General features: G+C 42.5%; 1 protein-coding gene across 1 annotated transcript in view; it reads right to left on the bottom strand.

Annotated features, from left to right (window-relative positions):
* Nucleotides 1-15,671, bottom strand: part of agrn (agrin) — a 281,668-nt gene that overhangs the window by 148,564 nt on the left and 117,433 nt on the right. The window contains exon 3 of the mRNA XM_030054836.1: nt 12,449-12,487. Coding sequence (XP_029910696.1) covers nt 12,449-12,487 — 39 coding nt within the window. The remainder of the gene's footprint in view (nt 1-12,448; nt 12,488-15,671) is intronic.

Consider the following 15,671-nt stretch of genomic DNA (forward strand, 5'->3'; position numbering starts at 1 on the left):
GCAGCACAGGGGCGAACAAAGGTGGGTAACTAATGAGGATATTTCACCATCATGTGGGCTCATATAATGTCCAGGTACCTATACAACCCAAAACTCTACCAAAGTCAATCAAATTCTGTGATATGTTGCAGAATAGTAGTAAAAATTTTAAAAAGCCCTCAGTGCAACATCACTGAGTGATAAATATGTACTGCTGTTCACAAAATTCAGCTTCTTGAGGAACCACTAGGCTCCATTCAAATATATGCCCAAATCTTACAGTGAACAGGCCTTGGATTAGAATATAACCCAGCATGTATCACTGTTTGCTCCTTATGTGCTAGTGTATACAACAAAAAGCCTGTTCTGAGCCAGTTTGAGAGTGCGCATGGAAAATGTATTTGGTCTGAAGGCGTGCCAGTGACGAGCAGGCAAAGGCCAGATATCATCTTTTGCTTAAGTTGGCTTTATGGTGCATCCTTTTACAAACAACAATCCCTGTTTGTTTACCTGTGTTGGCCAGAGGGTGTGCTGATGCATACTAATGAGTGTGTGTGTGTGTGTGTGTGTGTGTGTGTGTGTGTATCCGGTCCCTGAGGCTTCCCTCCTCCTATCTCCAATGCCATATCTCATCTTTTGCAGCAGGACTACTGTGACCAATCTTGTAGTGCCCCAGGAAAAGGTAAATCTGTGTGTGTGTGTGTGTGTGTTTGTGTGTGTGTACGTGTGTATGCATGTGTGTGGTGGGTGTGCCATTTGCCCCTGCCATTGCCCTCCTTGTCTCTGGCAGCTCCTGACCTGTGCAACCGTCTAACAGGAGCGCTGAACCCGGTTGACATTTCGAACAGTTTGAATTCGGAGCCACTCAAGTCCAAGACTGGAGCAGAAAAGGAAAAAAAAAATACAAAACTCAGTTATCTGATTGAAGACAAAAATAGGGAGACTCACATCATCACCCGAACCAATCCCCATTCTTCTGTGCCTTAATGGAACTGGTGGGGGGAAAAAAAAGGTGATTGAATCGTAGCGTGGCATCAGATGAACCCAGCATGGCGCCGAAGTAATTGCACATTCTCTTTTTGGTCCCTCTGCTCACCCATGAACGTCTCATTTCGAACAGGAGGAAAATGTATTGCCTCGGAGTGGATTGATGAGCGTTACATGGCCTTGAGTCACTGAACCAAACCCCGCCTCTCTTGTGTGTAAATCCGCTGACCGCTTGCTTGTGTTAAAGCACGCCTGTGAAAATTACACCAATGACCGTTCATGTGGTAAAGCAGCTTTTACGGCCGCTGTCAGAAGCCCCTGCTGTGCTGCGACGAGCACTTTGGGCGTTGGTGGACTTAAGTGTAAAGTGAGACTGGTATATTAGCCAGTTGGGGCTAATATGGGTTTTTTATTAAAAAATTGTTGGTCAGTCAGTGTTGCCCATCTCTGATATGAAGGAGGTGCCTCCCTGACCACAGCTGGTGAAGGCTTTTGTCCATTTTGAGGTGGCACAACAAAGGCACCATGATTAAAACAGGCAGACTCCACAACACAATAATGGCATGTTTGGTGAAATGAGAAGGCCGCACGCCTGGGAGTGGAGCGAAGAAGAGAAGAGAGACGCTTTAAACGTGTGTATGTGTGTGTGTGTCTGTGTGTGTTGACCTCGGTAGCCTATTAACGACAACATGAAAACAACACAAAAACCGTGACCTGATTCATTTTTCAATCTGAGCTGCTACAAACACAGTGACTGTGGATTCTGGAGCTTGTTGCAGATCAGACAAAAATGTGTGTTCTGAAAGAGGCACCGAGTGGCTCAACCTGTTTTAATTGGATCTCTGTATCTGCTCCTGGCATACACATCGTGATATAGGCCCTGCCTCCCCCCCAGGCTGACAGGCCCTCAGGGTCTGGACAGAGAAGAAGAGGCTGCTGGGAGATGGAGGAGGACGAGAGGAAAAGCGGAGAGGAATCGGAGGGGAACTTCAGTTCAGGTCAGTTTCTGGATGCTGACAAGTTAATGCGCTCGATATGCGTGAGGTGCTTATGTTTGAGTCAGAAGGGAAGCTGCAGCTCTCTCTTTCCTTACCTCCCTTGCTTTTTTCTTTTGCTTCTTTCCTTTAATTGCTCCCTTCCTTCTCACCTTTCAAATTGCTTCCTCCTCTTCAATTCCTTCCCATACACATTTCCAGAGTGCCTTTGGGCCAGAGGTCAGTTAGTTATTCCTCTCTTATCCAAAGTAACAGCAGTGCTTTGTGCCCCCATTTCCCCTCTCCATCTCCCATGCATAAGCTGGATCCACAACTAATAGGCTGGATTAGACACACACACACACACACACACACACACACACAGCAAAGGCAGTAGAGCAAGCGCCGTACATATGCATATGTATTCAACACTTCCTGTAGAAGCAGAAACAGACCCGGTAGGCTATACACGCAGTCGGGGGTCTTGTTGCGCGTGTGTGTGTTTGTGTGAGTGTGTCCGAGTGTGTGCATTTAGTTTTAGCTTGTGTTGGTGTATGGGTTTGTAAGCAACATGGTTGTGCACTAGCTTTAATAGAGGCATTGGGGAGAGCAAAGTGGAGGGGGAGATAGAGAGTAGAACACAGATTAAGTGGAGGGGGAGGGAGAGGAATTTGCAGTGCAAAAATATTCACTTTCATAAGTCATTCAGTTTGGAGTTTAGTAAACATTAGTTGTGTCAAATTAATAATCTGTGACGTGTGCAAAAAAAAAAAAAATACATAAATACAGGGATTTGGGTAGTTAGCCTGAGCAACCACAACAGCTGAAAAGACAAAGAAAACAGTGCCACCTACAGCAATTTCACCAACAGAAAATCTAAGGAAAAAGACTGGAAAACGCAGGGCAGAAACACCACAGCAATGAGCACTTAAACCTAAAATCAGGGGAAAACCAAAAGAAAAGTAATTTGGGTAAGAGCAAAAATTTGCCATTTGGGTTGAAATAATTTCACTTATTTCACAAATCCACAGAAATTCCTCAAATCAAGCAATTTTAGTCCTGATTATGGTCACTTATTTCAGGAAATGAGTGAAATGATGTGGAAATGCCTCTCCCTAATGGTGGATTTTTGCACTTTAAGAAAAAAACTGATTTTAGAGCTAACTCCATGCTCGACTAAATGACTCGTTAAGATGGACTGTTTTTTGCAGAGCAGCGACAGGAGACAGCTGGAAGAGATGAGAGCTGTCTGAAACCACTGGGAAATGTCACGGCTAATACACTTCACATGTGGAAAGGCTCACACTGGACGCCTTGTTTTCGACATGGAGTGTGTGTGTGTGTGTGTGTGTGTGTGTGTGTGTGTGTGTGTGTGTGTGTGTGCGTGTTGATTTGACACCTGAGACGTGAGCTCACTCGCAATGAAATTCCACATGTGTGAGGCACGGGGTGAGCAAATTTGTGTGTGTGTGTGTGTACAACTGACTGCGTTTGTGTGCTCTGTGTATATTTGATATGCAATATGCAAGAGAAACACTTCACTTGCCTGGCGTGTGTGTGCATGTGTGTAGGAGCCACATAAAAACAGTTTAATGCACTAACCCTGACCTTGACCATAACTATTTCTTACCCTACAATTAAAAAATATTCATCTTAATGAGTTATTTTACATAGAGTTCAGTCTTAAAATCATAAAAATGATATATTCATTTAAATAATTAATTATAGCTTATATTAAATCTTAAATATAGGATTTTAAGATTCAATACTTAATGGAATGATTTTTCCTTGGCCATGTTTTTGCAGTGTGGTGCTATAAGTCTAGCTGCATTAGAGGTTGGATTTAGTGTATTAAGTAGGGTTAAGGTTAGAGGACAGAGAATAAATCTCAGTTGAAGCAATATGGGAGTGAAATGAGATGGACATTTTTCATGGTGTCACCCCTAAACCCTGACCTGAAAAAATGTCCTCTTTCCAACCTGAGGATAGACCAATTAGCTTCATTTTATAGCGTTTTCCTCATGTTACAAGAGCGAACACACACACACACACACACACACACACACACACACACACACACACACACACACACACAAACACTTCAACTCTAATTATGAAGTTATACAGTGTACTGGGGTGCAAGCTCACCACAGAAAAACAAGAAAATTTAAACTGGGCAGTAAGCGCACACAAGGAGACAGAGGCCAGCTTACCTGTTTGCTTATTATGGGATACCTTTGACCTTTTCCACTGGACCCTGTTCTTTTACGTTCATCATTTTGGTGACAACTCACAACACACACCCATAATAACAACCGCAACACCTATTAAAATAGCCAAACCGCACACATACATACACATGGAGACATCTGTATTATAGATACACACACACACACTCACACACACACACAACTCACCTCAGCCTTTCACCGTGCCTTTCTGTTGCAAAATAAAGTAAACAGCAAAACTATTCGAATTCTCCTCCACCTATTCCCCCCTCTCTCTCCTCCACCCCCCATTATGGAAATGAGCGGCATGTGAGGTTGTTTGGCATACTAAACACCCTCTCTATTTGTTCCCTCTCGCTCACACACTCCGAGATGTGCGGTTAAAAAACACAGAGGGGGTGTGTTGGGAGGTGGGGGTGGATATAATGATGAAATGAGCACGGGAAATGAAAAAAAAAAAAAAAAAAAAGATGCACAAACACAGATTTGCACAAAAAAATAATCAGTAGTGCTTCCTCCGCTCATTAAGGGCACAACAGTCTCATCTGAAGTCTTGTCTTTGTCTTTTCATTGTTTGTTTCTCCACACACACAAAAAAGAATACATATGTACCTGGTAGATCACTGACTTTTGCGGTCCATACTAACGCTTTAGCATACACTCTTTAGGGTGCAGTGTTTTCTTTTGTTTTGTTGTTTTTTTTGGTAACTAGTACGGTAACAGTAGTTTTTCAATTCAAGTAATCAGGTACTTAGTCGCTATTTTAAACAATAAAGCCATTACTGTGTTATTATTTATCCTAATTGTTTTGTTGGCTCAAAAACAAATAAAAATCGAATCCCTGAGAGATTTTTCTGCACATAGGCTTAGTGTAGGTTTAGTGAGGATCCTAGTTTATCTTAATGCTAATGGCAGAGATGAAGAAGTGTTGCCATTTGAATTTGTATGTGAAAAAAAAACAAGTGCTTAGTAGTGCTAAAGTTTAACACATTACTTTTCTCAGTAGGCCTATAAACTATATCACTTAGTTGTAATGGAAGTTAATGTTGTAATGTAACAAGTTATTTTTAATGGTAACATTCCACAACACTGGCTGAGTCATAGCATGCTTCACTCTAACAGTGTAGCATACACGACACTGAATCATAGTAGACCTCTGGCAATATCTAAAATGTGAGAAAATAGCACCTTTTCATAACTATAAAGCTTGAGGATAATTCATATTAAATTATTTGTGGCTAGGTATGCCAGCATCATATAGGAATTGGAGGAATTTTGGTGAAACATAGTGTTATACATAAAAAAAAAAAAAAAAAAAAAAAAGCAGGAACAATTTCCTTGTTTTCATAGAAAGGTGAATAGAGAGGAGATCTGCAACTATACTAAGTTAATGCTTTTAATTTTTTAAAATGTATAGGCCAAATAATAAAAAAATGCTACAACTTTTTATTGCTAAAAACATCTGTTTTCCAATTAGTCTTCCTGTACTGCTAGTGTTTACAATCACTCAACGCAGTGTATGCTAATGTGTCAGCGCAGAGCACCAGAGTCAACTTGAAAGATTCTGGTGTCAATGTTCTTCTCAACAGCAAAAGCACAGGATTATTTTAATGAAGGATCAGCCTCACTGTATATTCACAGTGACTGTCAGTATTTCTCTGTATACAGGGGCCAATGAGTTTCTTAGCAATGAGGAAAAAAGCCACATGGAAACATTTAAATAATGAATCCATCTTTTTCTCTTTGGGTTTCTGTCTTTGCTTCAGATTCTCTCTTCAGTATCATGAATCTTATTAAATCCCAGTAGGAGTGCAGCTACCATCATGATATACACTCTAGCATGCCTTGATGACATGCCTTTTTGCATGTGCATATGAGAGGAGAGAGAGAGAGGGAGAAAGTCTGTGTTTGTGTGTGTGAGTGTGTGTGTATTGTGGCAAAGCCTAGCAGGGTGTAAATGCTCTCGTTGACATGCCGCTTGGCCATGAGTCAGTGTGTTGTAATTATGTCCAGTGGAGCGGAACACATATATTCAACACACACACACACACACAGATATTGGGTGGGTTGGGTGGATGTCAAGGCTTTCAAATCCAAAAATCATGACAATAGCGATGAAGACAACACATGTAGGCAGGATCTAGCCACTGTGTGTGTGTGTGTGTGTGTGTGTGTGTGTGTATGCTGCCATATGAGCAGTGATTTTTGAATGGAATGATTACCTGCATGACAGTACTGGTCTTTAATGGGACACCATGGGCTTGCCCATAACATGAGCATCTGGTTGCCATGACAACTCCAGAAAACTAATTGCCACACACATACACACACGTCTGCAAACCAGACCAAGAACACTTCCCTTCAGCTCATGCTTCAGCCTGTGTGTGTGTGTGTGTGTGTGTGTGTGTGTGTGCATTTGTATGTGTGTCAGGGACAAGCCAAGAATTAGGAGGTTCAGAAGGATAGTTTCACACACACACACACACACACACACACACACACACACACACACACACAATTCCGGAGCTAACATCTGATTTTGGTGTTCGCATCAACTTGTATCCATGTATATGTGTGTATTTATGTGTGTATTTATGTGTGTGTGTGTGTGTGTGTGTGTGTGTGTGTGTGTGTGTGTGTGTGTATGTGAGTGTGTGTGCACATCCCTTGGTACAGCTCCAGTCTGTAAACAATGTTGCTGGCTGACTGAAGAAAAGCAGAGGCAAGGGGTGAAATGTTCAAGAAGGAGGGGGGTGAGGGGGGTGGGGGGCACTAAACTCCAGACGTGTGACTCTCACAACAACCACTGCTTCTACAGAAAACCCAAGACTGCATGCCCACAGTCGATGTGAACCAAGTGGATACTCTCAGCAAAGAACGAAATGCTTCATTAATTTTCATTCCTTAATAAGGAAAACACTAACTGTGATGGAAGACTCGGGTAATAGCAGGAAATCACAACGCAACATTGTTCGGCAACACATTTCGTAAGGGGAGCCGCTTATTTTCCCCTCATTAACAACCTGAGAATGAAATTTGTCGCACTGGTTACATTTCCCAACATGGTTATTTTCTGACATTGCCACCTAACAATTAAATTAGCGCCTGCCCATCACAGCTTTAAGTGGAACAATGACTGAGTCACTCCATTTAAAATAACTCGCCGTGGTGTTAATGAGAGAGAATGAGCAACACGGCCTTTCAAAGCGCTCAATAGCCCCCGTCGACGTCAACATGCAAAGAACATAGAGAGCTAATTTACAGCAACATTAGGCCATTCTGCATACTAATTAGTCCCAATATATGACAAAGAGCTGGGGGCCCGGGCTTCCTTTAAACCATCCTCGTGCACCAGCATGCTGAGCGATAAGGCCTTCGATAAGCAGCTAGGAACTATTAATTAGCTCGCTAGGATTCATGCCGTCGATAGGGTTTGTTTATGCCACTAAAGTCATTCCTTCTATTTCATTTCAAAGACTAGGTACTCCATTTATTTATTTATTTGTTCTTTTTTTTTGCAAAAGCTGCCTTCCTCTCCTGTGATGGAGAGAGGGAGAGCAGTCATACAAAGTTTGGGTGAATTTGTCGTGTGACTAATGAGGCAAAAACAAAGTTATCAGCCCCAGAGTTCCCATCACAGAGATGCCTTTCATCAGCGCGGAGGTATATTAAAAAAAAAAAAAAAAAACGCACTAAAAAATAGCTTTTATTTGCATCTGATTTGTGGCTGAGTTTACATTTTTGAGCACTTTTTCTCTTTGGAACGTTAAAGAACCATACCAGTGATTTTGAATGTTTGAATGTTTATGTAAAGTAAAATTTTACATTGCAGCAAACCATTTTGCAAATCATGTAGGCGCACTAAAGATTCCACAACATATGATCAAAATCTCTCCATTTTCAAGTTTGGGTTAAACCACGGAACTGATAATTAGCTGTGTAAATCAAATGTTTCCCCAGGGACTATTTTCTGGCCGAGATACCGTTTCATTCTGCATTTCAAACCATCAAAACACAACAGCGCTGCTGCTTTTAGAAAAACTAATGTGGAGACTTCATTACAGTGATGGAATACTGGTGTGAAGAAAGTTTGAAGTCTCTGAAAGTTCATTTTCATATCGTAGTGGGATGAATGGAAAATAATGGCTGGAAAATGGTGGGAAAATAAATGGGAAATATATCCATTTTGTAGATATTATGTTAAACATGCAAAATCACTGACATGGTCCTATAAAGTTTGAACAGCCAAGTTCAAGTTGAGATGCAATGCTTCACATCAGGGATCTTGCCTTCCACTTCTAGAAACAGGAGAGGCTTAATGCCAACAAATGAGACGTGGCTATCAGGGCTGCTGGATGACAGCTTCCAGATCACAGCCTCAGATAGCTCAACTTACTATCCATCCATATCAAACAACTGCTGATCCTTCCGAGGTCTGAGGTCCAAACACGAGCGGCATCAACCAGTGGTGAGCTTGGACGTATCAAAGCAAACTTACATTGCTGACAGCTTCAATAATTACTCTGTGGAATAAGGAATAAACCAAATCACACTCCTCTCTAGTCGGCCCATTCAGTTTTATCCTTCCTGACACACATTTCTGTTTTGCCTCTCCTTTGAGCCAACTGCTGCTTCTCGCCTATCTCGGCAGATCAATACCGGGTACGCTGAGGTGAGGCGAGGTAGGCCTGAGTGGGAATCCTGTCAAAGGAGGCTGGATGGTTGGGAGTGGGTGGGGGTTGACAGGACTCGACTAATTTGTTTCCCTCTTGCTTCTGTAGTGAAAAAACAGCACTCACTGAGCTCCTTGTCTATGGGCAAGATGCTCACGTAAGCATATGCTGAGTTCACAGATACCAAGTGAGAGAGTCTTCTCTGGTGAGGATGAGGGTACAGAGTTCAGCGTTTGGAAAGCTCTGTGTACTTTAGAAGGGCAACAAACTTTGCCTTGATAACGTCAAGGCTGCATCCTCCCACTCGTACACCCCCCAAAATGGTGGGCTAACAAGCTGCCTTCTGTTAAAAGCTGGACATGACAACTCATCTGTAAAATCCTAATCCTGGAGAGGCAAGTTTACAGTGTACCTTTGATATCTTGATGTGAGACATTTTCAGCCAGAACCCCCACCCCCCGCCAAAAAGATGAGGTAGATATTTTGGCTCTGTTGTGTGAAATCTATGATGTGAAAAGATTTAATTAAGATAGGCCGACAAGTCATAATTAATTCTGCCTCTCTCCGAGTCAGGCTTACTGTCAAGAACACAGGGAAAGGCTCCGGCAGAATAAATTACAGGAGCCTAGTGAGTGCATGGGCTTTTTTCCCCCCATCTCAAAAGGGTAAAGGGCGGTGAGCACTAGTTTGTTACTGTAGTCTTTGAAAGCTGACAAAAAGTTTTGTCAATTCTTTGGGAAGTGCTGGTGTTCTCAAAGTGTAAGTGAGCCCAGAAGCGCTTTCTTCAAGCAACCTACAGTCCTAGATCAAATCACATTTTAGTCCAGCTGTTTATTTTGTCTGCCAGTACAGAGAATCCTCTAGGGAACACTCTCAGTGACAAATGCCAAATTGAAGGATTCACAGCAAATGTGTTTGTTACCGCCAGGCAGGGTGTGTTGGAGACAGCTACAGTCATAGGAGAATACCTGAACTATCTGCAACTCAGCTTCTCCATTTCATTTCCTTTTGAGCCTATTTTGGATCATATTTCACCAGTGAAAAACAGAATACCTTATGCACAGCCTGGAGGGCTTTTCAGTGTTTTTGTTTTATTTAAATAAACAAAAATGATTAGAAATTACTCAAAGATTGTATCTCATAGTGATGATATCTCCTTCCTATGCTCTTAACCGATAGACAAACAGACTCTATATTTTGTTTGTACAAGGACAATGAAAACTGGGGGCAAAGAAACATATCAAATATTGTTCAGAGTTGACCCTGTTTCTAAAGCCCAGCACTCTCTAATCTGTCAAGCTGCAAATTCTGTGGCTTTTTGATTTTGGCCGAACACATAACAACTGTCTTATTATCAGGAGACGACAGGCAATAATGAGTATGGCCTGAGCCGAGCAACTGCCGCTTTGAGCCTTCAAAGAAAGAGCCTAATTAAAGGCTGCTTTGTGACTTTGTCACATTTTTGACTAGTGATTAGAGGCCATTCATTGGGCAGGAATCATCAGCTAATTGCGGGTGGTGCACGCCACAAATATCATCTAAGCACTTTGCATGTTGTGCAAAACCTGCATTTTTTTGTCCCAAGATTCTCTCATTTTGATTTGCAGAACAAATTCCTTCACTTTCTGCACAATCTCCTCATACTAATAATGCCGGTCCTGAGACAAGTTACGCTGTTTAAAAATGCAGACTCTTTGGTGTCTTGTCTGTGATTTTCGGTAATTATGTATCGGGCAGCAAAGCGTCCTTGGAGCTGAGGACAAGTTCAGTAGAATGAGCCCTCTGCTCTTTGGAACCGATTTGACTAATGGCAGAGCTATATTAGCCCTGTGCTACAGCATCGTCTAAACAGACCCTCTCCCTGCCTGCTCTGCCACCACCCCACCATACATCTCCAGAAAGAGGCCTACTGTCGTATTTGGGCCATCTCTAATTGTCCCACTAATCTCCCCGGCACTAAATGACCCAGGGAAACTCTGTCCCTCAGGGCAGGCTTAGACTGGTGATTGGAGACTTTGCTTTTATGTTTTGCTTGGCACATTAAAAAAGCATAGGCTGCTGATAGAAAGCCTACAGAACTATTGGAAATGTAATTAAGGCCTAGCAGCAGCTTTTAAACGGTTGACTAGTGCAGAAACAAACTGTGCCCTTCAGACAGCAAAAACTTTCATACATGGGAAATGAGTGGCTCGATCGATAAGCGGGGCATTTTTTCTTTTGCAGGAGAAACTTCAAGGGAAGACAGAAATGGGTTGCTTCAGTGCCTACTGTTTCTCATTTTCCCAGTTGAGAGCCAAGTTCTGTAGCAATGTTTGTTTCAAAAACAGGCAAATAGAGACCTCTATGAGAGATATAATCATTTGTCAAGGCAATTCCATCTGTCATTAAAAGAAAAACAAATAGCCGCTGCACATTGTACTAGCTGCAAATGGACCTTCAGTGTCTTGTGTGATGAGGCCATCAGAAAAGAAAAAAAAAATCAAAATTCAAAGGCACACTGTACACTCTCCAGGTTCTGAGGTGAGGCTTGTTGAGAAAAGCTTCAATCAAGCTCAATTACTCACTGAGGCTGGTGGTGGAAACCAATTCATGTTCACAGTGGATATTGTCCTGACTCTGCTAGACAATCACATTCATCATAAACCACCTCTAATTTGAAACATTTTTTTAAGCAGTGCGTGTTTCACAAACAGCCTCTGCAAACAAGTCGACCTATGGGGCAAGTGATTGAGCAATTATCAGGAACAGATTCAGCAAACCCACAGCAGGGCTTTTTGTCCCCAGCATTGGCTGGCTGGCTGGGATCATTAGAAGCATTCTCTCCTCGTGTTTTTTCCCTCACTCCAAACCTCTGGCTTTGTAGGTCCAAACATTGCAAGGATGAAGCAACACCTTTAGAACTAGTAGGAGTCCCTCCCTGCTTGTCTGTCAGCAAAAACACCAAAGTCTATCACATGCTGCCACACCGTGCTGCCTCTGATAAATATTCATGATAGCAGCTTGAAAACCAGCTGTTTCCCTCCAATTAAAGCTTGCCGAGATCCACCGTTTTGCCAATAAATTGTTGCTTTTTTAATTAACAGCTCACGTTACTGGACCAGAAAAAAACGAAACAATGCAACACCAGTGCAGACAACATGCAAGTACGGAGATTTATATCTGTATAGGATTGGGAGCAGTTCATGTGGATAACAAGGCTGTGTGATGCTGTTGCTCTGTGCCCCCGGCCTATTTTCGCTGGCAGACTAAACTTAAGTAGTATACGTAGAGAAGGGGGGATTACCCTATTAGACCCTATCACAAGGATGTGAAAGCTGCTATAGTAACAGGTATTGAACAACAGCCCAACTAGGCGTGCAGAGCAGATCAAATCAAGTCATCAAAAGATCTTTCTCACATCAAAGACCCCTAGACCTGGCCACGTGCCTGCCATACTAAAGGTGCAAAAACCGAAGCAGTTCTTAAACAGCCAAAGCTGGCACAGTGCCGCGGAGATGGCTACCCACTTCAAAGGAGGGGATCCGGCCTCTGAGGTCATTATTTGCAGGCGCCCCCAAAACACCAGCGGTCAGAGAAGCTGAGCAGAGTGAATACACAGAGGACTTACCATCGGGAGGCTGGGCCGGTGTGAAGTGAGGAGGTTTGTCTGCAAGAGATAAAAGAGAGAGGGAGGGAGAGAAATAGGTTTTTAGTTAGGGGGAGATTCAGGGACTTCCCAGGGGTAAAGGCCAAGTAATTGAGTTGCTACAAAAAAAGGGGAAAAAGAGAAAGACATATTCTCTCTCCAGGCTTGGCTTTTCTATCTAACACATTCTAATGCGGCGCCTGAGCCCTGGAGGAACCCAGCAGAGCTAATCAGCAGGAGTACATTTCAGTGATAGCAGTATCATCATTGTTTTGTCATTCATTGTTTCTATGGTCTTCTTATCCCAAACCACACCACATGACTTTCATATCAATAGAGCCACAATAGAATTCAGAGCACAGGGGGAAGCTCAGCACTTATTTTGGGCTGAAAAGTGTGCGATAACATTTGAAAATTTCACACAAGTGATTACATACGTCAGTGATTATGATAATGACTAATACCCAATTTTCTTTTCAAGTTTTTGCCCCCGCACCATATGTAGAGTGAATCAGATGCTTTTTCCTCCTAATGTATCAAATGACATCATGCAGTGCTCTCTTGTTAAACACCCTGTGGACAGTGACATAAGCACTGTTGGTTTATAAGAATCACAATACAAGGCATGGAGTGTCTCAAATGACCGAAACTGGGATGACAGTCAGGAGAAATACCTTGTGAAACCACAATCCTATCCAGGTTTGTCACTTTGATGGTTAGAAAATAAGGAGACTAGGACAAATCTGATTAAGCACTGTGAACTGATCAGTGTCAAACTGCCTGATAGAGATGGAGATGGACGAGGAGGAAGAGGAAGAACATGTGACTTTAGTGTGACAATATTTAGTGACTGTATGTTACTAGCATTATTCAAAGCAAGAAGAGTGGCCTTTGAGGAAGGAAAAAGTTATTTGGCCAGTGGATCATACATTTGAAAAAAAAAAAAAACTCATTTAATGTAGCTCTAGTACATTTTTGTAGTGTTTCTCAGCATTTTGTTTTCTTCAGTTATCCCACTGCTCACCAATTTTACTTGCCATTGAAACAAAATATGTCTGTTTTGTAGGTGACCTATCCTAAAGGAATGTAGCCCTTGCTGATTACAAAAAACATTATATTTGAATCAGCTAGGCTTGAATATTTGATCTAAAATATTCTTGAAATCGTAATATGGCCAAGTGCAATAGGTGTTTTTCACAGCAGCCATTTTGACATAAAATAGCAGGGTAAACACAGGTGTTACTAATGAGATTAATTAAGACTCTGATCCGTTTAAGTGCACTGGAGCCTTCCCAGTGAGTCAGCATGAACAACAGCAGCACCCAGCCTCTGTTAGACCTAAATGGAATGGAACCATTATTAATCTCATTAGCAACACCTGTTTACCCACTATCTCATGTCAAAATGGCTGCTGTGAAAAAAAATCTAAATTGTAGGAGCCGCAATTTTTTGATAAAGGCAAAATGTGTGACAAAATACAATTATATGTGGTACAGACTGTAGCAAAAATTACATCATCATCATCATGTTTATAGTTTTTTCCAGTGAAAATGAAAATTGTGATACAATAATGATAATCATTCCCACTAACATTGTGAATCATATTGCAATATCTGTCACAATAATTGCAATATCACATTTTTAACATATCAGTCACCCAGTATCAACGATATTGAGTTAGTGGTGTTTCAATTTTAAAATTTGGGCCTTACACTAAAAACTGCAGACAACTTTTTTATTACTAAAAGGTCAGTCTTCTGTCTTCAGATAAGGCTAATGGCCTATCATCACTCAACACAGTGTATGCTAAGGAGTTAGCACAGAGCACCACAGCTAATGATCTACGGTGGAAATGCGTATGCTTTTTGCTTAAAGGGGAAGTTGACCAGTGGAAGCATCAGCCAGTAAAGTGGTGTATTCTTCAGACTGACCAGTGCTGAGGTGCTTGCTGAGTGTTCTAGGGCATCGGACTGGCCAACACAACACCATCTGTACTCTTACAGCCAACTTGTCTGACACACTAAGCAGAGCCACGGTGAGCTGTCAGAGCTGCCTGCTGTGAACGCACACATACACACACACACACACACATATAGACACATGCGCAGCCACCCAGCCATCTCCCCGTTGTCTCGGCGCGGAGAGGGATAATGAGGAAGATAAAACACATCACATCAATTACCCCGCTAACACATTTTTCCGAAGCCCCGTCACCGCAGCGCCGGAGCCTTTCTCCGGACTGCTGCGATTCGCTCACTACCCGTCGGCATCCCGAGACGCTGCCGAGTTTTAAATTTAGGCTCACTTAAAATTGCTTGTCAACAGCCGGGGCTTCAGGGAGAAAAGGAGAGAGAGAGAGAGAGAGAGAAAGAGAACAAGCAAGAGAGAGAGAGAGAGAGAGAATGAGGGGAGGGGAGAGGCGAGGCGAGGAGATGCTGGTGCTAGAGGTGAATAATGAAGTGTCTGCTGAAGCTGTTTCCCAGTCAGTCATGACGGTAACTGATTTCCATCTAGGGGCCTTTAAAAAAAATATATACAGCGAGAGGAACAAAAACTGGCATGTGGTGGATATGGAAGAGTGTACGTGTAAGCGGAATGCATGCACGCATACATTATCACACACAAAAAATAGACGTGCAAACAGGCTGCACTTCCTGTCTTGTGTGTGTAAACATGTTTGAGCACACGCAGACAAGCACACACACACTCCCACACACACAGAGACACAGATGTACACAAGTGCCTGACAAAGGCGGCGCACAAAGCGAGATGTTGGGCAATGCTAAATGATTTTTTTTTTCATATTTCCATAAAGGACAAGATAAGGTCTTTCCATAAGCATATCACCCTTTCCCATCTCTCCTTCCACCTGGCAAAGGCTGTGCCTGCGTGAATGTCACGGCACGGCCATCATTCACCCCATATCTTCAACAGATCAATATGTGTCTGACTGTGACATTTAGCCACGTACGGGAGTGTGTATGTATCTGTGTGTGTGTCACCTTCCTCTTCGTGCTGGTGATATACTTTCCTTCAGAATGATGAAGTGTGCTTGTGTCTGTGTGTGGGCGCCCGCCAGCTGGTGAAAAGGTTTTTTGGGGTGTGTGGACATGCATAGTTCCACCCAGTGACAAAGGGAATTGCTACACAGAAGTTTCTCCTCTATAACACCCACCCCACCACCAATGACACTACCTGCAGTCCC

The sequence above is a fragment of the Myripristis murdjan genome, chromosome 7 (genome assembly GCF_902150065.1).
Source record: "Myripristis murdjan chromosome 7, fMyrMur1.1, whole genome shotgun sequence".
In the NCBI taxonomy this organism is placed as follows: Eukaryota; Metazoa; Chordata; class Actinopteri; order Holocentriformes; family Holocentridae; genus Myripristis; species Myripristis murdjan.